General features: G+C 36.8%; 1 protein-coding gene across 1 annotated transcript in view; it reads right to left on the reverse strand.

Moving 5' to 3' along the window:
- Window positions 1-24,311, reverse strand: part of KCNN2 (potassium calcium-activated channel subfamily N member 2) — a 67,674-nt gene that overhangs the window by 35,571 nt on the left and 7,792 nt on the right. The window contains exon 3 of the mRNA XM_062018283.1: window positions 10,246-10,664. Coding sequence (XP_061874267.1) covers window positions 10,246-10,664 — 419 coding nt within the window. The remainder of the gene's footprint in view (window positions 1-10,245; window positions 10,665-24,311) is intronic.

Raw genomic sequence — 24,311 nt, forward strand, 5'->3', positions numbered from 1 at the left:
CAAACAGTAAATATAATTCTCTACATGGAATAGACACAAAGACCTCAAGTGACCTTCTTCAAGGTCACGATAAAACTGTAGGATGGATTCTGTGTTTCATGCTTTAACAAACTGAATATCTTCTATATCATTAAAAAATGTCATTTTCCACAGAAAATTTCCACTTTTTATCACTTTTGTGAATTTAGAAATTATCCAATTAGTTTACTAAAACCTTCATTTCAATGTTCTATACTAACAAGAGGACTACTGCTAGTTACCTGAAAAACAGCAGAGCATTATGACTGATACTAACAAAACCACACTAATATTATTTAAGTCTAAATTTTTATTTTCCTTTTAAAGAAAGTGAAAATGAACTGATAGATTGTGTAATTCCTGGTGCAGATTTTTGTGTCTCCAGCAGACATCATGGCATTAGCTCCTTGGCCAATTATCAGTGCTAGATCTCTTTTTCCAAAAATCAAGAAAAATCATACTTCTTGCCATCAGAAATACAATTAGTGAAGGACAATCGTGTCCTGCTGTGGTACACTGATTGTGTCAGCAGGTTTTTCTGCCTCCCAGAACATAAGAACAAGGAAGGCAACCAATGTGATCTGCTTGCAAGGAGATTCAACTATTTAAGCAAATACCACTCTAAAAGCAGTATTATCAAGAATTATCACGCACAACTTTTGTTAAAATACTGGTAGGCTTGGAAAAGGAAGAAAATTAATGCTGCAAGCATTACTGAGAGCTGACAAGTGTCTTTGGTGTTAAATTAACTAAATGTAACATATAATTTGGTTTTGAATACCTTGGAAGGAATCTACTGTGAAAGACTGCAATTTAAAACCAAAGCTTAAATAGTCAAGGTTACAATTTTAGAAGCTCATTAGTCTGAGGGTGTATGATGATTTTCTGAAAAGACGAATGATTAAAAACAAAGTCAAAAGGAAAAGAGATTTGGGCATGAATACTTGATTTGAACTCTCACTGTTCAATTTCAGACAGTGTTGCACCTCTGTGATTTAAGATTGTAGGAGCTTTGCAGCTTACAATTACTGCATTCTTTAAAGTACAGAATAACATAAGACATCATATTTAACCCAAGGAATTAGAAAAATAAGTATCTTCTTTCTGAAGCTCAGAGAAGACAGAAATATTTTTTATTATTAATCTATTACTTAATATAAATTATTTGTAAGGTTGTTTCCTATATGTGCTATTGCATGGTCAGAAATACGAATTCCAGCCCCTGGACTGACACTGAGATCAGAAAGAAAAACATTCTGGACAATTCCCAGGTTAAGGCAATTAACTAAGTATCTACACAACGGATAAATTTAGGTTTTTCCATAACAAAAAAAGAATGCAATAGTCAAAGATTAGCATCATCCCTTGGTAACTATCAAAAGTAAGCCTGAAGAACTGAACTAATAGTACACTTTCCAAACAGCACCTGCACCTACTACCACCCCACTGCAAACCCAAAAGCTGGTGAGCAATGTTTTCTAAACCCATGTTTAAGTTTCCCTCTCAAATACACCATAGCTGAATACTGAAATCAAAACAAAGCCATTGACCCTTCTGAGACGACTAGTTATTAAACAAAATAGCTTCCATGCTCTTCCATACTCTTTTCCAGAGGTGGACTGAGGAAGCACCTTTCCCTCTTTAGATTTCATATTCAATCTTCATCCTATACTTAGTAGAGGGGCTGCAGCAGTAGAGACCAAGCCAAAAAAGGATAATGTCCTCAGCCAAAATCCTCCTTTTGCCTCAATCAGCACCAATCTGCAATGGGATTAAAATATTTTTATTCCTTTTACATCAATTTAACACAGTCAATAGACTCCTTGTTGTTCCATTTCAAAAACACTCAGACAGCACGATGACTAATATGCAGCAATCTAAAGGCAGGAAAACATTTACTGGCTTGTAGCCTTTTCTGCAAGCAAAGACAAGCTACTTCTGCTAAGCTTTTAAATATTATTCTCCCTCATGTTTCTGAAAAAGACCATAGACTTTAAAACTAATAATAAGGTACTGGCATAAGCCTAATAAAAAAAGATGTTTCCCTATCACAGAACTATTGACTCCTAGATACTTTAGCATCAGTTATTCAATCACTACCCATTCTGAACACAGATTTTCACGGCTTGTGCTGATTTAGCTTATGAGACCAAGAGACCACCAGGTCACAGCTTGAACCTGCTGCACAGATTTTGGGCCCCAGACTTTCAAATTTTTTTAGCTATGTCTTTAACTGCTGTGCAATGACAAGAACCATATTACTTTGAAGTGGAATCCTTCATGTCTTTGTTGATTGTCCATTGATCCTAAGAAAAAAACACCCAACCAAAGATACAACAATGACATAAAATGGAACTTCAGCTACTTTGTTCAAGCATCAGGATGAAAATGTTTAACTTTCCACAAATTAATAAAGTATTCAAAAATGGATATGCATAACCTAGCAGTGCCTCTGCTCAATTTTACTCCAATTATAAGGAACTACAACCCCTCTGCTTGAGAGGAATGGTGAGTAGCTCAAGGATTCAAGAAGAAAATTCTCAACATGGAAATGTGTATAAAGTCCTAAACAAAAAAAAAAAAAAAAAAAAAGAGAAGTCCAATAAGGCTGGTTGGTCTGTCCAGGAACAACGAAAATCCCTCACCCATCAACACTGGCAGCACAGCAAGCGGTAGCAACACAGCAGCACAAAGAACTACCTCTGGGGCCTGTGGAGGCCAGACCTTCACTGCCTAGCTCACACCTGCCTGGGCAGCAAAGGCTCTTTGGTATCTTTACTGGGGATGTGAGTGCCCCAATGTTTAAGTGTTAACTAAATTCCAGCCAGCTTTCAGGTGCATTGGTAAGTAATAATTGCTTTGTACTTTCAATCTCTATAGGCTTTGCTTGAAAAGTCTATTTGCACTTGCTGAAGATCCCCCCAAATAATCTGTCCAAAAAGAGAAGTCATGGCATTACAGGCAAACCTGAAGTGTAGCTGTAGTAAGTGAAAATCCCTGGATTGCAGAGATGGCCCTGGAAAAGCTAGTTTTTAGTATTCTAATCATCTTATACAAAATCCTGATCTTTGAAAAAACACATTAATTTGTTCAGCTCACAAAACTTTTCAGCTCCTGGGTTTTTAAAACTTTTCTGCTTTGTATTCCAAAGTTGCCTGCAACTCAAAACATTTTTAACAGTCTGTTCATGAGAAAAAACAGATGTTACGCAACGACATTTGTATCTACTCAAGTTTACCATTACTAAGAATACACTTTAACATGATCACGGCCATATTTATTATGTCATCATAACAAAGTAAGCACTGGTGAAAAATACATCATTGCATTCCTAAGACTGAGACACAATTTTGCAGTTCTGGAATATCCATAATGTAAAACCTACTCAGTTTCTATTAAGTGGATCATTTGTTTACACTTCTAGGTGATCATGATTATCACAGAACACTACATTAAGAAAAATCTTCTGTCTTACATTTTTAAGCATTCTGTCATTTCCTGTTTATGTATTAGAACATGTTTATTTTTTCAAAGACAGCATACGTTGGTTTTTACCGCTATTTTCATATTGTACATTGTACATAGCCCTTTCTAAGTCGAGGGTATTTGTAAATATTTAGTTAATTAAAATAATAAATAAATATTTTTAAAATAACAAAACACCCCTACAAAACAGATGATTATTCACAGTTATTGTCAGACACCTTTCTCCCTTTCTCATTCTCTCTCACACAAAATGCACTGAGATAGATATACTGAGATGATGATAATGTTGCTTTTTGTGAATACTGATGCCAGTAACATTGGTTGCAGATTATTCTAGCATTGCAGAACCTATTTTCAGACCAGTACACAATTCCTTACAACTGATACTTAAGTTGGTACTCAAGGCTCATCCCAACAGAGTCATCAAAGGCCTTGACGTCAATGCAGGTCTACTGGCATTGACAGTGGAACCTGAGTTTTTCCACTTCATTCTGTTCTCATACAGCTGTTGTATATGTAAAAACTTTGTAAATAAAAGTGAATTTAACCTAAAAAAGTTTTCCTGCTCTACTTAGATGATCTGGAAAAACAGATATCTTTTTTTAAGTAAGCAAGGAAATCTTTTTGTGCTTATTTTTTAACTTTTTGTCTTTTGCACTCCTTTCCCACAAATTGGTTCTCCTTGAGAAACATTGACCTAGGTTTGACATATTTTTATGAAAGAATTACTATATCCACTAAGTTACTGCACCAGTTAATCTTACTTACCACATCACAGAATCATAGAATCATAGAATCATAGAATCATAGAATCATAGAATAGTAGGAGTTGGAAGGGAGCTTTAGAGATCATCTAGTCCAATCCCTCTGCAGAAGCAGGTTCACCTAGGTCAGGTCACATAGGAACATGTCCAGGCGGGTCGTGAAGACCTCCAAGGAAGGAGACTCCACAACCCCTCTGGACAGCCTGTGCCACTGCTCCCTCACAGTGAAATAGTTTTTTCTAATATTTAAGTGGAACTTTTTGTGTTCCAGCTTCATCCCATTACCCCTTGTCCTGTTGCTAGATACAATAGAAAAAAGAGATGCCCCAACCTCCTGACACGCACTCTTTAGATATTTGTAAATGTTAATAAGATCTCTCCTCAATCTCCTGCAGACTAAACAGCTCGAGTTCCTGCAGCCTTTCCTCATATGAAAGATATTCCATTCCTCTGATCATCTTGGTGGCCCTGTTCTAGACTCTCTCAGCACTTCCCTGTCCCTCTTGAGCTGAGGAGCCCAGAATTGGACACAGTACTCCAGATGAGGCCTCACCAGGGCAGAGTAGAGGGGGAGAAGAACCTCCCTTGACCTACTGGCCACACTCTTCTTGGTGCATCCCAGGATGCCATTGGCCTTCTTGGCCACAAGGGCACATTCCTGGCTCATCTTTAGTTTATTATCAATCAGGACTCCCAGGTCTCTCTCTGCAGAGTTGCTCTTCAGCAGTTCGACCCCCAGCCTGTACTGGATGTGCTGTTTTGTCTTCAATCAGCTGAAAAAAATCACCATTTAGCTATTAAACTTGACGGCAAGTAGTACATCTTAGTTCCAGTGAGCCAAGAGAATATAAAGAACTGTGATAAACAGCCAGCACTGTCAATACACAAACAGCATTTGATCTGTTGACAGTAATTAGACATATTAGCTAGAAAAAAAAAAAATGGTATGTCCTTGCTTCTGAATTTATTGTGCTAAAAATAGGTTTAAAACTAAATGTCCAAGCTTGGTTTGAATTCTTAAAATTATTAGCAAGAATCTTCACACCGGTGCTGTAGAGACTGATAAACGCAGTTCCCAGTGGAGTGTGGCCTTGGGATTATACATGCAGTGTACAACTTCTGATAAGGTCCTTAAGCCAATCAAAGAAGCCAAACATACACTGAGGGGAAATTAGACAGCTAAAAGGTCTCAGTGCATCCACCTGCCTGTATCAAATGAATCCTTAACATTTATCTAGCAGCCGTTGTGTGAGCTGCTTACTGGAAGCTCTGTGATGGCACCATATTTCCAAGAATTAAGACATTTATTTATAGAAAATAAATAAGAACGAGCAGAAAGCAGAAAAGGATTTCACCTTCACAAACAGACAGATTTGGGGGAGCAAGGCTGGTGTTTGTTTTTGTTAAGGCAAGGAAAGAATACAAAGCAGAAGTTGATGGGAAGAAGAAACGCTGACTAAACAAACCATTCAATCTGAACTGACTTCATTGCCAGAGGTACAAACAGAATCAAAGATAGTGCCAAAAATGTGCTCTCTGGGGAAGCACAAAATCCACTTCTGTTCTCAGTTCTGCTGCTGTAAATCCACAGTAACTCCAAGCATGTGATATGAAATGTTCTGGATGTACAACAGCATACTGTGGGCACATATGGCTCACGTTGCCCTGATATGTGGGCATGTTGTAGCCATGTGTGCATTCACAAGGCAAAGTTCCTTCTTTAACTACAGAGTTAAAAAATAAAGATCAACAAGAACAATTACCTTCTACATAACCTAGAAAAGCAGCACACTTCTCACATCAGGGACAGGTCTTCTCCAGAAGAGTGAAGCAAATTTGTCAGAATTTTCAATGACATAATGCTATACATAGTATCAAATATTTCTATTTTAACTGCTATAAACAACAGACGACCATGCACCAAGCTATTTCAGTAGCAAGATCTGCATGGGAGACTACAAAAACTAATCTGTTTAGAGGGCTCATAATTCATATTTGAAAGTAATATATTCTTAAGTGTTGCAGATCATGTGCCTCAGAGACCTAACAAAAAATCTGGATTTTCATTATGAAGTCCATATATGACAGAGAGGACTATACTGATTCTGTTAGCGAAAAGACAGATATCAAAACCTATGTAATATAACCTTCCCCTCAAACAGACATAAAAAACTGAGCAATAAAAAAGCAAGAGTTTCTCACTGGGTATACAGCAACACTTCTGTGCTTTCCCCACCTCTTCCTTCCAAACTCCCGCAGCCAGATTACTCTGCAGCCCTTGCAACCCTTTTATACTCAGCTGTCTGTCCACAGTCATTATCTGTACCACATTCTGTCCTCATGGATGACCTTAAACTGCAGTCCTGGAAAATACCTTGCTCACCAACCCAAAGTGTCACTTGCTATAATTAGCAGTCTGGGAGCTAACACTATGGCCATTGAGGCACTGAGAAAGACACATGTCCTGCCTTAGTTCAGTGTGTATCAAGTGATCAGTCAGATGACAAAGCAGTGAAGTCTTTATTCATATGGTCAACTTGCCAGCATCAACCCATAAGGTCTCTACAGGGTTTTCCTTACAGAAGTGACTAATGATGCCCTTTCATGTTACCTTCCTTGCCGTGAAGTACAGTGCTTCCAAATCTCCCTTCCTATTCTCAGGACAGCCTGCAATGAGAAAAATCTGACTTTGAATAGAACAAGAGTCTCAAAATCAGGCTGTCATTCAGCAGTAACAGCTGTTGCTGAGCGCACACAACTTCATAGGAAGGACACTGCCTATTGAGACTTTCCCCATCAGGGTGGACATTGAATAGCAAGGGAATGTTTCATCTCCACTCCAAAATTTTAAAATTTTAATATATTAAATCTTCCCACCATCATCTTGTTACAATTGGGATCACCAGCAAACCACCTTAATGCACTGAAGAAATACTAAAACCTAAACATAAACAAAGCTTTATGTAAAACTGCTATACAACATAAACTAAAGAGCTTGATGCTGGAGTGATGTTAAGAACCACTTAACACCATCAAATTTCATTAATGTAAATCCTCCCTCGGCAAAACAAAGCCATTGCCAATTTCTCCTGAATGTATTAAAATTCATTAGGGTTTCACCTATAGTGTCAAGCAGAATAGTAAATGCTTCTTCTAAAGACAATATTTATTTTCAGGATCATTTCGGATATACAAACTAATTTATTGCAACAAATAGTCTCCCAGTCAAAATTGAGAAAAATACCCACAAAACAAGAGCAGATGAAATCAATGTGTTTTATTTGTGTACACTAAACTTTTAATCAGTGAGCAAATGAAAGACATTAATATCTTGGGAGACATCTTCTGAGGACTATGACCTCCACATAGCAGAGAATGGATTCAGTAGATGTACCTGTCCTTTCCTACAACAAATGTCTGTTGTACCTGTCTCCAGCTATATAAAAAGAGATGTTTAGCTTCAGATGTCAGTGTTATGTGCATTCTGATGTGTGGGGTTTTGGGCTTTTCCTCTCAGAGCTTTCTTCTAAAAATGTACAGATCCATGGGGTTTTGGCGGACTGATTAGTAATCGGAATCCAGAGACACTATCATTCATTTGGCAAAATACTTACATATTCCCTCAAGGAAAAATCTGAGGCAAAACACAGTATTGGCTATGCAACCAACTAGCATGAATGACACAAGTATCTAATTCCCAAAGCCAAAACAATATCCCTTTTAGTGTTTTTGAAACATAAAATTAACAATTTTGCAATTATCTTAAATGTGAAGGAACACAATCTTGGACTGGATTCCACTGTCAGAAAGTAATTATTCTAGAGACATATTAATCTAATACTCACTTCTATATCTACCTTGCTTTCAGTTGTGTTTTGTTTCAGTTTTAGAAGACTCAGTGATTATCCATCTCACTGTCCAAACCATTACAGTCACTTCAAGGACAGCAACTGCAAATTAAATTGTGGAAAATCTATTACTGGTTTAACAGACTTTTGAAGAAAATTCAGCCTTGTTTGCAACCCTGAGTTCAGCACATCTAACTAAACAAATAACATTCTTCCTAGTATCACAGTGATGCAGAAATGCCTCAGTTTGGAAACAGAAATAAATAAAACCCAGAAAATCAAAACTTTAGGGTAGTGTTGTCTTCACTATCCTTGATTGGAAAACAGGTGAGATAGTCTTTATTTTGCTTTCAATAATACTTATACACTATAGATTCTTGTCCTGCCACCTTTATACTGAAAAATAAATATATTTTACAAGTGGGTATCAGACAGCAGTTCATATTTTTCAGTAATTATCACTGTGAGTGGCTCAAGTTTTATAAGTTTATTTTGAACATGCATTTATTAAAAAGTTAATAACACAATGACTATTTAATGCTACTTTTTAGTAATAATACAGCAGTAATATGTAAAACAGTCACAGCAATGGATGCTGAAGTTATTCAGAGCCACTTTCCAAGTTACAACTTGGCAAATGTCTGAGTAGACACTTGGGAATTCCTGAGCAGTAATTGTGTTGAAAGAAAACTGGTGGGAACAGAACTGTGGAATGTGAGACAAAGAGGAGAGGCTTTGCAGAAGTCAGTTGCAACTGAACAGAGAACATACTTATTAAAATAACTATTACAGATTAAGTCTATATCTAGTGCGTTCCACCTGCTCCTACTATGGGGAATATTTTGAAACTACTACGTGTCACTCCTAACATAGCATTTTCAGAACATTCTGAAACTATTAGTTTTGTCGTAGCAAGAGGAAACAACTTTGACATGAAGCATCGACTGCAAAAAACCACATTCCACAATTAAAGCAACTTTAACAATAAGGACTACAATGTCAACATCACCTCTACACTCAGTTTAGAAGATCAGATGGATTTTGGTTTGAATTGGTTTTTTTTTTGAGAAATTGAGAATTAATGCAAGGAATAACTTCCAAAAGTAGCATAACCGTAATCGTGTGCAATTTAATTGCTGTGCAGTTAGCTGTCTCAAATAACTTCCCTAAATCGCTTCTAAAATGGGCAAACGTGGAAAAGAAGAGAAGAAAAAAAAATTGTCAACAAGCAGTAGCAGAAATACGTTGAGTATCTTCTATGTTACGTAAGGAGAAATTCATTCCAGGATCTATGAGCTGTCCCAAGCATTATATTTTTCATAGATAATCAACCTAATTGTCTCCTTCGAGTATCTCATATTCCTAAGCAATCCTATCCAATCAGAAGCTCAATTCTTTTTCTTCAGAGCTGTGTTTGAGAAATTCAATCTCAAGTTGTCAGCACTGATGGCCATTTATTCTGCATCTACTCTAAAGCCTGTGGAGGAGGGAGGTTGGAAAACTAGCTGAAATGAATGAACGTCTGACTCTCAAATGTGCTTTTTCTGATTTTTAGGGGAATAAAAAAAGAGTTACACTACTGTAACTGTTCTACCTGTTCCCCTGTTTTCCTTTTTTAATCTTGTCAACTCTCCAACAATATTTTGCATTTCTTTTCTTTTTTTAATGACACAATAAAATTCAAATTTAAAGAGCTGCAAATATTTTCCATCAGAATTTTACATGGCTATTTTATCTACATCTTACAAATGGAATAAATGAAAACTGATACCAATGCAGAATATCAACAACTACTCTTAAATAACTTATCCATAATAACTCTTAAAGTCACTTTATGGAATCTGTCCCCTGTGCTTTAGCAAACATAACTAAAGTCATATCACAACACTGAAAAACAAATCACAATGCTACAGTAAACAGTATGACAAAAACAACTCTCCAGAAGTCATTCAGATTCCTTACAACCTGTGACAGAGAATATAACCCAAACAACACACTCAAAATATCAAGGACCTGGAAGCTCTGTTCCATTAAATATTTATGTCCCTCAAATTCAAAACAGAGAGACAAAACTTTAGAGAGAAATAGAAAGACAGCTAGAGAGAACTAAACAAACAAAACAACCTTACCTTTCACAAGCTCGGACAGTCCATGCAGCAATTATCCATAATGAGATACTAAAAACCAATAGCACAGTTCCTGGACATATTGTCATTAGAGTCTTCATAACAAAACGGGTATTGAAGTTTATCTTATTTAACGCTCCAATGCTTCTAGATGAGGCATCAGTGAAAAGTTTGCTATGCAAAAGCATAACTCTGGCAATAAGATATAGTCTTAAGAACATGGGTATAGATAAAATAATATCCACATCAGCTGTTGTTGTGGATGGAGCGTAAGAAAAGGCGAGCCGGGCTGTCCATGTGAATGTATAGTTCCCAGGAATGGGATGTATAGCACACACCAGTATTTCCAAGCAGATAAAGAAAATACGCTCATAAGTCATGGCTATTCTCCAGTCATCAGCTCCATTGTCCACCATGAACAACTGAAATAATAAAATATAAGGTTAACTTTAGTACAGCATTAACAAACCTTATTATAATTCCATTTTTAAATACCATAGTTTTCAGAGCTGCCAATGACCACTAAAAAGAAAACAAAGATACGATTTTCAGCAAATGACATTACCACATTACTATGAAGTGGAACATAATTATGGTTAAAACAAAAAGAATGCTTACCATGCACTATTTAAAAAATTGTACATGAAATTAAATTTTCACATATTTTATACTAAGAATTCATCATATTTTCTTTAATCATCATGTATCGTAAAATGAAACTCTGGACCAATTAAGCCTTGTCCCTTCAAAATTAATTATCTACTCTAAGTACAAAAGATTGAGAAAAATGTAAGAAAGTGTTTTCAGAATAGATATCTAAACTAGAAATTGAAAATACTTTCTAAGATGCAATGTTAAGCCTGCTCTAGGGCATAGTCATACTTCTGCCAGGGTGATATTACAGACTCTGTAGAACTATTAAAGCTTTCTTCAAGCTTCAGGCACTCATACTAACCAATGTAGGATGCAAAACTACATGAAGAATTGCAGAAAGACTCAGAAAGATATCTTGTGGTGAAAACCTGAAAAGCAAAGGCCATCAAATATCAGAATAGCCCAAGTAGCATGGTGATACCTACCTAGCAACTGAAAATCAAATGCACACCTTGGTTCTTGCACAAGGCCTTTGGTTTGTCACCCAGGAACAAAGGTATCAAAATATATCAAACTGTTTAATAAAGTATGTTTATGATAATTTAGTAAATAAACAGATTTTCTCACTAGTAGAGTGTAATGGTATGCAAGAAGTTGGAAATAGGAAACTTTTCAAAAAGTTTCATAACTCATAACAACAAAATACGATCTCCGTGACAGAAGAAGACTACCTCCTCTCTTCAACTATAGGCTGTTCAGAAAATAGGTAAAAGAAAATAAAAATAATTTTGCATTATTTTAAAAATTAGATTATTTTTAAAAAATGGGTAAGAAGAAAAAGTATACAAAGACTGCAGTCACTAACGTAAAAAAAGTATTTTCAGCACACTACATGTCATCTGGACAGTCAAAAAACCCACTCATCAGCACAGTTTGTCTTTGAGACAATGGTATTTTTTTTATTAGAGGAGTGATAACTACAAATTAACTTTATTGAGTTGAATTTATACTAAAAGAAAGAAAGACGTTAACCATAGTAAGAAACAAAACAAAACAAATTTCTGTATTTGTGGACCTATTTTTCATTCTTATTTCTTTTTTCTCTCTGTCTTACTGTATTGGGTGTTAGTACAGTGACCAGGATTTGGTACTGAGGAAGGCTGCAGGGCTAGTATCTGTGAGAAGAGGTCAGGATGTGCTCTGCAATGGTCTCACTGCAAGACAGAGCTGAGCTGAACTCATCAGTGAAGCTGGTAGTGCTTCTCTGAAAGCAAATATTTAACAAATGACAAAACATTGCCCAGGCAGTGAGAAGTGAGAGAAAGAAGTATGAGAAACAATCCCATAAAGGCTAAGGTCAAAGAAGCCAGGGGAGCTGGTACTCCAGGCACTGGAGCAGACATTTCCCTGTAGCCCACAGAGACAATCAAAGTGAAGGAGGTATCTCCTTGAAGCCTGTGGAGAGGACCACACTGGAGCAGATGTCTACACTGCAGACCACAAAGGATCCCATGCCAGAGAAGGGTGGATACTTCCTCAAGCAAGTGCTACCTGTGGAGAGCCTATGCTGGAGCAAATTCTCCTTACAAGAAATAACGTCCAATGGAGTACCTATGTTGGAGCAAGTTAAGCCTGAAGAGCTGCAGGCCATGGAAAGGGCTCACACTGGAGCAGGTAAAAGGCATGAGCAGAAAGGAACAGCACAGAAGAACTGTCTTGAACTGACTCTTATTCTCCATATTCCCTATGCCATTCATGGGTGTCATGGTTTGACATGACAGCCTTTTCTGGTAAGGGGGAAGGGGCTGCAAAGATGGCTCCTGCAAGAAGTTGCTCACAACTCTCCCCAGCTCAGAGCCAGACCCACTTCTGGGGCTGAGCCAATTAGACGCCTCCACGATCACTTTTTAAGAAGAAGCCGGAAGGGGAGGTGTCTTCCTCCATCTTCTTTTCTTTCTTCTGCCCCTTCTTCTTTCTTCTGGCTGGTGGTGGTGCAAGGAGTAGGAACAATGAGAGAAACAACCATGTGGACTCCAAGGTCAGTGATGAAAGAGAGGAGGAGGTGTGCTGGAGCAGAGACTCCCCTGCATTCTATGGAGAGAACTGGTGAAGCTGAGATTTATTTTCATTTCTTTAAAGACCCCGCATCAGCGGTAGAGACTCATTTTGATAATGAGCCCGCATCAGGGGCAGAGACTCATTTTGCTAAAGCTGACCCCGGACCAGGGGCAGCGATTCACTTCATTAAAGGCCCCGAGCCAGGGACAGTGATTTTGGCCGGAGGAGGCCTTGTCCCGAGGAAGGGACCTTGCAACTGCAGAAACTGCAACCACAGTGAAGAATCCAAGCCAGAGATATTCACCAAGGACTGTCTCCCGTGTGAGGGAACCTGTATCGGCAGAAGCCGCAGTTGCTGGGAACAACCCACACCAGAGAAGTTTGTTAAGGACTGTGTTCCGGGGGAGGAACCCCGTGTTGGAGCAGGGGAAGAATGCCAGGAGTCATCCTCATCTGAGAAGACAGAAGCGGCAGAGCCCATCTGTGAGAGACTGACCACATTCCTCACTCGCTGCCCGCCTGAGCCGTTGGAGGGGGAGGAGGTAGAGATATCGGGAGCAGTGAGCTGGGCCCGGGAAGAAAGGAGAGATGGGGGAGGGAGATCTTAAAGTGCTGGTTGTAATTTTCTCATCATCCTACTCCCTTTTTGCTTTTATTCTGTTCTGTTTCTTGTAGAATAAACTTTCCTACTTTCCTCTCTAAGTCGAGTACTAGAGTCTGTTTTGCCCAGAACCATAATTCACAGTGAGCCCTCCCTGCCCTTGTCTCAATCCACAACAATCTTGCTTATCTTTTTACTCCCATTTCGCTGGGTCCTCCGCCATCTTAACGAGGGTAGGGGTGAATGGGGGCATCGAGCGAGAGACTGTCGTGGTGCTGTTGTGCTAGCTGGGCCAAACCACGACAATGGGTAAGAAGACACAGGAGCTGGGAATGAAGGAAAGATGCTGAGCCTGGGAAGAGCAGGACAAGGCAAGCTGTTTCAGTTTTTATCTTTGTTTCTCACCATCCTACTCGACTTTTAAATGGGAGTAAATTAAATTAATTTTCCCCCAGTTGAGTTGCTTTTGATAGTATTGGTGGTCATCTCCCCACCTCTACCTCTACCTCATGAATTTTTTCATGTTATTTTCTCTCCTCATCCTGTTGAGGAGGGAGTGTGAAAGAGCAGCTGGGTGGGGGTTTGGCAGCTGGCCAAGGTGAAACTACCACACTTACGTATAGCTCTTTCTTCCACTATAATACTATTAAAGACAATGGAACACAATGCTGAATTAAGCTAAAGAAATGCAGTGAATTTAACACATGCAACATGAGCACATACATGTTCTTTTACATGTGGTCATTCTGCAAACTCTGCATACTAGATTTGATACTGGAAGGCCAATTTACATATATATGTAGGTAGATGATAGGTGGGTAGGTTGGTAGGTAGGTATTACCAAAATAGTGATGTTTTGCACTAAGCAAATGTACTATTTGGTATGAAGGGATAAACCCTAGCACAGCAAGGCTCAAGTACATTTGATCCCCGTAATTAGCCTGTAAATGCTGTAAACAAGATCACAGAAGTGCTACATCAGTTATGAAGAGGTCTGGTTTTTAGAACACCTAGAATACAGATGAACAAACAGTAAGTCAGATCGACTGAAAAAAAGCTAGATAATATCAAATCTCTCAAATGCTGTGTGAAGAAAAGGATAAATTAACAATAAAGTATTTAAATTCTCAGATGCATATCAAATACATGTCAAACTGGCAGTGTTTTTAAAATATCTTTTAAAGTTTCAAAATCTGCTGAAAAAAGCAATGGTCTTTTGTCCTCCCTTTTTACATGCCATCTTCACCAACTTCAAAATGAATTCTCTGTGCAGAAAGGCAATTCAAGAAAAATGATACCTCAAGTACCGATTCAACATAAAAGATGAGAATAGCAGAATGTTGAGTTAAACTTAGGCATTACAATTTGATCTTACAATTTTAATGGAAGAAAATGTTATTTAATGAATAAGTCTTTTAAAAAACTGTCACTATGGAATACATACTTGATAACATATTCACCTGTCAGCAGAAGAAATCCAAACATACTACAAAGTAAGAAGTTTCTCGGTAGTGCTCAGTGAAATGTGTTATGTTTGCACACACAGAAGATCTCTATCAATTTTCCTTGTCCTCAGCTGTGCCAATTTCTTCTAAGGAAAATAGTATTTTAAAGTGGTAACATCCTCAGGTAACATATAACGAGATTTATGAGGTGAAAACATGGAAGGTATGAAAACATCTAAAGTCACAAAAGACTACAGAACCAGTATATACGTTTCTATTTTACAAAAATATTAGTACTTCAAAATAATATTTATGAGGAAAATTTCTTTACAATTCTGTCTCTAAATGCAAACTATGATAGATATCAAACTCTGGAACAAACATAGGCCTCTAAAACAGGCTGTAAATAACAATTTAATTGGGACATATCAAAGTAACAAAGAAATTAGTAGAGGATTTCATGTACATTATATATACTTGCAATTATGCAACCTACTAAATGCAAGTTTAGCTTTTAATTCAGTAGATACAGAAGTATTTGTGTGTGCCTGAGTGCTTGGATAGGTATATTTCTTATTTGTAAAGGGAGGAAGGTAAAATAAGGAAAAGCACAGCTGAACAGCACAATATAAAGAGTCCATACACACTCTCTTAGTTGCTTTCAGTCAATCCTGTTATAATAACCATGTGTTAATTTCAAGATATTACTCCCCATTTGAATGATGCTAGGAATAAAAAGGGAATATCATAGAAGAGTGAGTAAACTCTTCCTATAGAACTGAGTCCTACACTCCACAGAGAAGGCCAAACTCCAGTCAATGTCAAAGAAGTGATGCTGTTCATAGCTTTCAAATTTCTTCTAATTACTCAGTGTTGAAATTTGATGTAAGTACTTCATCAGAGTTCTTAAAAAGATTCTTTTTAATGGAAAAGTTTTTAAAATATGGAACCCTCATATACCTGTGCTAGGTCTGCAGTCTGTAAGAAATTTTTTAAAGTTATTTTCACTTGAAATTATGTAAAGTATTTCTAGCATGTTGTATGCAAACGTAAGAAATAAATCAATCTTTAATTTCAAACGAATTTTACATTTGTAATGAAACATGGTAAAAAAAACCACAAACAAAATCATATAATAGATGCCTATATAGGTATATCATATTTACATAACATTCTGTAAAATTCATGTAACACCAGACAACAAAAAAACATTCAAACTAGACAGACTGCACACAATGACAACTTAGATCAGAGACTCCCCAAAGCTACTTAAAACAACTTCGTAAATTATTGGTGTATCAAAACAGATTCATGGCAGACGATCAGCGGGTATGGTGCAAAGAAACTAGCCGTTTTCTAAAAATGCATTTACAACACAGGTAGGAGAACACATCTGAAAACTGTATTGCTACCTGCCATAACACTGTAGGAATACCTTAATATAGGAGTAAAAAGGAAGCAATAAACAGTGATGCAGTAGCATCTGCTGCACTCCAGGAAGCATTCCTTGCAGAAGAGGAATCAACTGCACTCACAAATGTATTGTTGCAATTGTTTAAATTATAAATTGGAATTTAAAATGGTTAAACTCTGGAGTCACTTAAACCTTATGAAAGAACTGATGGCACTGTGATTCAGAGTAGCAAAATGTAGTCTCCAAGGTTACTGACGTACCAGAATTTTTACATTTTTCTACAGTTGTTCATCCTCAAATTATCACTTCTACAACAAAAAAGGCCATTATCCTGCTCAGAGATGAAGAAGATACAACTTTCATCTCACTACACCAAATAGTCAAATTATTGTCTCATAGCATCCCATTAAGTACAAATGATTTAAAACCATATGGTGGTGGGAAAGACATCTCAAGCCTTGAACACAGTTCCTGCTACCTAGGGAACAGGGAAGATGTTTCTTCATCATCAGAAGGCATGTAATCAAATGGTCTGTAAGTTATCTAAAGGTCTGTCCTTGATGAGCTCCTGAGTTCTCCTCATCCTAAATAGAACTCCATTGAGCAGAGATGTTAGTGGGGCTATGTAATATTTAAAGTCATGGGGAAATAAACACCTCCTGCACACAAAACCACAGAAGGCAAAGCATATGTTTTTCTACAAAATTACATGAGGGCTTGGCTATCTTGTATTTCCCAAGTTTTTTCCGATGTCCAGAGTTAAACCTAGACTTTCTAGTAGGCCATGAGAAGGTCTCGTGGATATAGTTATCTACAGAATGAAACCCACTTAGTTCATTCAAATGGCAAAGTTAGACTGCTCTATCACTTATCCACGTATCCATGCATACAGTGACCTCACCTCCAAATTATAAAAAATGACAATTTAAACAGAAGACTGTAGAAGTCTGACACATAGCTTCAGCACAAAAATTTTTATTTTGACAGTAAATTTATGTCAATATGGCATCTCTGTGAAAAATGAGGTTTTCATAAATATTGATATTTTGCTACAAATAGTGTGTATATCAATGCATGTAAGGAAAACCACATGTTATTGTGCACTAGTGGCTAAGCAAGCTCAAAATACTTCCATCAGAGACTGCATTGAAATCTTGTAAACCACCTCAGGATGGGATCTGTAAAAGAGGCCCAGACCATTTATAGTCTTTATGAACCATATTTTCTGAAGTGCAGCATCAAAAACTTCACATTAAAACACACTTGGGTAGTACATCTTAGCTACTCTTGACAGACCACAGGTAACCATTTCAAAAAACATATCTATGTTAAAACAATGTACTTAGCAGGTTTGTATATGTGTTTTTTTTAACATCTGTCCCTCAGATCATTGTAAAAAACTGACTCCAAATACTCAATGAGATTTTTTACAAAGGACATTTATGATCGCATAAACTAATACTGGGTTTAATCGTGCTTAAGTTAAATTCTCCTTAACCATATTTCTCTTCTATTTTAAATCACATACTGACAGTATTCTTTTTAGCTTTCTCTCTCCAGATATTCAGAGGTATTGCTCAATATTTTGAAATGTTACTGGTGAGACCTTCAGCTCTGTCATTCATCTCAAACAACTGTGAAATAGCTTAACAGCCTACAATGCCAAAAGATCATTACAGTACTCAGCAATTGCTAGGACATACATAATTTCTTTTCATACAAGTCTCTTCATATATATGCATGTTCTCCAGGGAGCCAAAGAAAGTGAGATGCTCCTAAAACTGACATTCTTTCCACTCAGTAACTTATTATGCAGGTAATAGTGTTAAGAATTGAAATCAAAGGACTACAAAAGAAAAAGATTGAGATGTCATTCCATATACTATGGAGGAGAGGAACCCCCTGAGAAAAATGTAATTATGCATCAAACTAAGAAGTCATCATAAGCTTACAAATATATGACAAAATCAAAAGAATTAGATAATTAATCTATTATTATTAATAGAAAGTGCTGCTTAAATTTATTAATATCAAAACATTTTAAAATTAATTTTCATTATTAAGAAGATATTTCATAAGACAAACTCCTAATTTATATTTGTTTGGTCTCTTGTTGAAATAATCACAGCTGAGCTTCCTCTGATTTGTCATCAACAGGGAGATAGTTATATGAATTTCTATGAACTTTTGAACTAAATCAGAGGCCCAGAAACAGAAGTCTAACACTCAGGATTACTCTAGTCATTTGAGATACTCAGTAGAACTAGCAGTAATTGATTGAATTAAACTGACTGAATAAGGAGTTTCTACAAAGTCAAGGTCCATAACAAGTAATTCTTAAAGATATTCTTAATGGCAATTTCATTATACTAAAGCTTCAGATCCCACCCTGTCCAGGTCCTTAAAACAATGAGAATAAGCTCCGTAAGTTACCACATGTAGAAGACTTCTTAATAAAGCTCTGAATACTGCTTAAGTGTCAGCAAAATAACAGAGGAACAGTTCAGGTGGATGTCCTGCACAAATATGCAAACCAGGGAAATGGGCACCAAGTCACTGAAACAACGTTAATCTTGTTTTATAGTATTTATTACTTCATTATTTTAAAAGCATGGAAGAATAATAACAAAGAAAATAAAAAGAATATGTTACTACATAAGAGATGTATTTACTAGAGAATACACTGAGTGATACAAAGCAATTCAGAATAGCAGCTTCATAAAATTGACAGAGATGGAACAAAAATTACAGTTTTCAGCCACAGCTTTTTCTCCCAAGAACCTGAGGATTAAGCAAGGTTATGTGGATATAGTAAGCCTTAGGAAACATTTCAGCACCTAACCAAACCTAACCAAGCTAAACTAACCTAATCACGCCACAACTTGTTCAGAACTGGGCTTACAACAGCCATTACTCCTCAATACTCCGCTTTTGCTGGCCTGCTCTGACTTGCTCTCCCTGCCAAGATCGTGCAGCAGGACAAGACCTATGAGATCTTTATTACATCTAAAAGGGATATTGCAAAGATTGAGCAAATTAATTGCTTAGGTTCACAAATAATCTTTTGCACAAATAACAACATTGAACAAATTACTGTGCTAATAAAATAACTGCAAAGTAACAAATATCTCTTTAAAAACTCCTTCTGGTCTTTTAGGTCTGCTACTGCACTGATCTTGGTTGAACAAGGATGGAAACATTGCCTTCACAGTTAGGGATTCATTTAATTTTGCACTGAAGCAGCAGATCCAAAACTTCAGATATAAAGAACACATCACATCCTCCCACAAAATAACCATGTTATTTCACAGCACTAATTTTTAGAATATATTTTTTAAGAACTCTAGTGGTCTGCATTGTATTTTTTTCCCATTTCTAATAACTCTGGAATAAAGTAACTGATTCTACAATCTTCTTGCAGAAGCAAAACTCACTGGGGAGAACTATCTACATTTCAATATTTTATGTTGTTAATTTTAAATTATTATTTTACAAATCTTCATTTAGGATTTGTTTTTCTTCATTCAGTACTAAAAAAAATTGTTCTACAGATCACTGCACAAAGAAATGCTGTCTCCCAAAACGGCTGCCATCTGCCACGGTTCCCAATGCGAGAGATGTCTCATTCTCTTCAGGGATGATCTAGGAAAACTGGAATCAATTATGAAAATGATGTGTTTTCGAAGAAATTTTCAATATTTTTGCAAGTGAATACAAGAAACAGAAGTTAAAGGAAGAAACATGGAATCTGAAGCTAGATAAAATAAGCTAACTCGTTCATTCTGCCAGAGGAGTACACCAGTGACTCTAAACTTACCAACTTGTGTTTAAGGAATGTCTGGTACCAACACATCATTTATACAAGAATCTGTCTTCTCCTTTAGTGTATGTTTATGACATAAATGCTTTAGTTATTTGGGAAAGTTTATCTGTCTGTTCTTAAAGTGAGTAAATTTTGATTTAACTGATAATGGGTGAACCCCACCAGAGGAATCACAAAGTCCCTGTAGTGTTTTCACTCTCTTAGAACTTCATTTAAGAATAGGGCAGTAGGAGAACCAGAGTTAACTATACTTGTGTATTCAATAATCCTAATTAACAAAGTCACACAGTATTCCTGCAGAACTGCCTCTATAATTCACCCTGGCAAGTAAAACTGAGAGGGAGTAGCAATAAAATAGCTATTCAGTTAGAGTCTGTTACTCCTGAAGGCCTAAAGTGGGCTTCTGGCTGTACAATATAACAGTTCAAACTGCCTATAAGAATAAGTTAAAATACCTTTAAGATGGTAAATTTTCAACATCAGGTTAAATAAACATAGAGGTCAGTCTCTTTACAAGTATTTATCTGTATTTCTTCATAGGTAAAATACTGTCTTACTCGATCGCTACTATTTATGACTGCAGCTGCCCCTTCAAGAAAAAAAAACCCAAGTAAACAAAAATACAGATCCCAGAAAATCCAGCATATTCTGTCAAACACTTCTTGGCACATAGTTCTCCACAACTCCTCTGGGCAGCCTGTTCTACTGCTCCCTCATACTCACAGTGAAACAGCTTTTTCTTATATTTAAGTGGAACTTTTTGTGTTCCAGCTTCATCCCATCACCCCTTGTCCTGTTGCTAGATACAATAGAAAAAAGGGATGTCCCAACCTCCTGACACCCACCATTTAGATATTTGTAAACGTTTATAAGATCTCCCCTCAGTCTCCTCTTCTCTAGACTAAACAGCCCCAGTTCCCACAGTCTTTCCACGTATGAAAGATGTTCCAGTCCCCTGATAATCTTGGTGGCCCTGCACTGGACTCTCTCCAGCAATTCCCTGTCCCTCTTGAGCTGAGGAGCCCAGAACTGGACACAGTACTCCAGATGAGGCCTCCCCAGGGCAGCGTAGAGGGGGTCAAGAACCTCCCTTGACCTGCTGGCTACACTCTTCTTGATGCATCCATCATCCACATATTTATTTCTTAATTATTTCTTTAATTCAAATATGGTCTTTTACAAGTCAGAACTCTTCCTTTGCCTCTGATTCTTTATCTACGTATCCACATTCAGTATCAGGCTGTGTCTCTTCCTGCAGATACATCCTTACCAGCAGCAGTGGTTTTGCAAGACAAATTAGTTACACCTGTACAGCCTTTTAACTCTCAATTTATGACTCTCATGGCTCCTGTAGTCTTCAGTAACTTTGTAAAATGTATTCAACCAAAATTCAGTAAATGGTTTTGTTGGTCAATCACATAACACAGAACCCAGCCCTCTCCTATCAAGATGGCTCTACAATATGCATGAAAGTTTAGAAGGTTCTAATTTGTCAGAGCAGCTTTTTTGTTTTAATAAATGTTTCTTTACAGGGGAAAAAAAAAAAAAGAACTCTACCCAGAGCAAACTACGCTTTAAAAGACTAAGAGTATTAACTTTTAAATGTAAATATATTTAATGTTTACTCTTTGGTTTTACTTTATGTGGAATTCACAGTGGTACTTCCATATTAATGAAAAGGTTTATTATTTTTTCAAAAAGAACGTAATTCTGAAAGGTTTGTCAACCTGTACCAAAATGAGTGGGGAAAGGAAGCACCTTTAAAGATGCACACATCCTTCTTCAGAACTGATCCCTCTTCACAACTTCATGGAGTACCTAACCTTCACGCTCTTTTGCTTTTAAGATATCAGTGTAAAACTATGTTTATTAATGACTGTTTTCACACAGATGAAGAAGCACAATCACAGAGATTCTTCAAGAGGGAAAAGATGAATGAATCAGTAAGTTACAAATGTGTGATTCCCAGTGACTACATTAAAGCAGCATTACATAAAATATTTATGTATAATAGGAACAGAATATTTTTGGTTGCAAAGGCCTGGGTTCAGATACACCAGTTTAAAGCATAAAATGTTCATGTTTTACCACTCTCTTTACACAAGAATTCTTTCAAAGCTCTAAAACATGTTCTCATGATAATGTCTTAAAATTGTCAGAAGATAGAAGAAGAATTCACTTACTGTAGCTTTCACAAAATTAATGGGACAAAGTCAGTTCACATAATTCCATTAAAAATACGCTTTAACACACAGGTATTCCGAATATCATAGTTTTTTAATGGAAGTTTTCCTATTAATATTTTTCAGTGTAATATAGCTTATGTTACTTTACGAAGAAAAAAAATAAAAATTACAAAAGTTATTTAAATTCTAATTTTATTTTCTGTCATGTTGTGTAACCCGTCTCTTCTCCATAGAACATAGAAACTTCCTTACAAAATTACTTGGTTTTCTGTGTACTTTACCGTTTATTTTCAGTTAATAAAATAAACTTTCTACAATGACCAATATGCTCAGCTTCCTTGAAGTTAATGAGAAGATCAATTACAGACTCTTCTTTTAGCGGTAATACACATCTTTAAAGGAGCTTCATAGTATCAGAGTAGTAATTCATCCTCTAGTAAGGGAGTGTGACAACAACTTTCATCATCAAAATCAAGGGTGAAAGCAGCTGTTCGAAGTCACATAGAAACTTCCACACATCTTTTAAATCCTAAGTCATAAGCAGCAGCCATTCCTGTTCTGATTTTTGCTCTAAATCACAGAATCACAGATTCTCAAGGGCCGGAAGGACCTTGAAAGATCACCTAGTCCATGTCCCAAGTAAAATTCAAAGCATGAGATACTACATTTAGTATATCACACGTAAGCCAAAGCCAGAATCACAGAAGCATTGTCAGTCTTGTCATGCTTTCACTTAAACTCAGCCAAACCAGAGCTGTAGTAAAGTATCTGACAGAATTTTCTGATCTAAAGTCCCTGAAGTTGAAGGATATGACATGTACAATAATTTCCCAGCAGGATATATATACAGAATGCCTTTAAAATGATAGAAAACTGTATTCAGCTAAGCTACAAACCACATTTTTACCATGAATGTGATCTTTGGCTACAAGTATTCTTCCTCCAACAGTGGAAATAACAGACCTTCTCACATGTCACTACGTACTACTATGTATTGATAAACCTTTTAAGGGCCTAATTTGAAAATGCTCAGAACAAGGGTGCATATGAATAGAGATATTTCTAGGTACGGCCAGTTTCCTTGGCTATCAGATATGACCTCCTCCTATGTTCTAGTGGAGCCTGATGGAAATAGAGGCACCTTCTACATGTAACTTTAATGCAAAGGGCCTCAGATTCTTTTGGATGCTCACCAATGGTACAGGATTTTCCAGACTGTATTCCATGATGTATGCATTACAGCACTGCATTTCAGACATCAAGCGCTGGTCAACTCTCCTACATCAACAAGCTCTACAGATATAAGCTATAATAAAATAGAACTCAAAGTAAGCACCTGCAAAAAAATAGTCTCCAGTACAACTTTGACAGGTATGGTGTTAATTTCACACAGATACAGTGTCCTTCAATTTCAGCATGACTGTCTGCTGTTCAATATAAATATGGAACACTATGTTTAATACATAAATGGCACACATAGTAAACTTGAATGGTAGAAGGGAACTTTCAAGCCTGTGGATACTGTATCCTGGATCAAAACTGCTACACAATGAGTTTTATTGTTGCATGATCCAAACTCTAGTAAAATAAACTTGGAAAAAAAAAAAATCACTGATTCTCAGCAGGCTTCAGATTAGAATAACATTATCATTCAAAGTTTATTTCTTGACTTCCACCAGTTACTCAACATGCTTGCTTTCTGTGCTCTTAATCTAACTCATTTCTTTCTGCGGAAGAAGTTTTACAGCCGTGTGTGCAATGCCTTATGTTTCAATAAACCTAAGCAACTGCAAGGTAGACTCAGTGCAGAGTCAACAGTGGCAACAAAACAGATAATGAGATGCACATGTACCATCCCAGTGAAGCTAAAACAATAATATAGATTAAACCAAATGAATAATTTGGCCTGCTGAACACCTGTTCTTTCATATGACAGGAAACTGTATGG

This window comes from Colius striatus, chromosome Z (genome assembly GCF_028858725.1).
Source record: "Colius striatus isolate bColStr4 chromosome Z, bColStr4.1.hap1, whole genome shotgun sequence".
Lineage (NCBI taxonomy): Eukaryota > Metazoa > Chordata > Aves > Coliiformes > Coliidae > Colius > Colius striatus.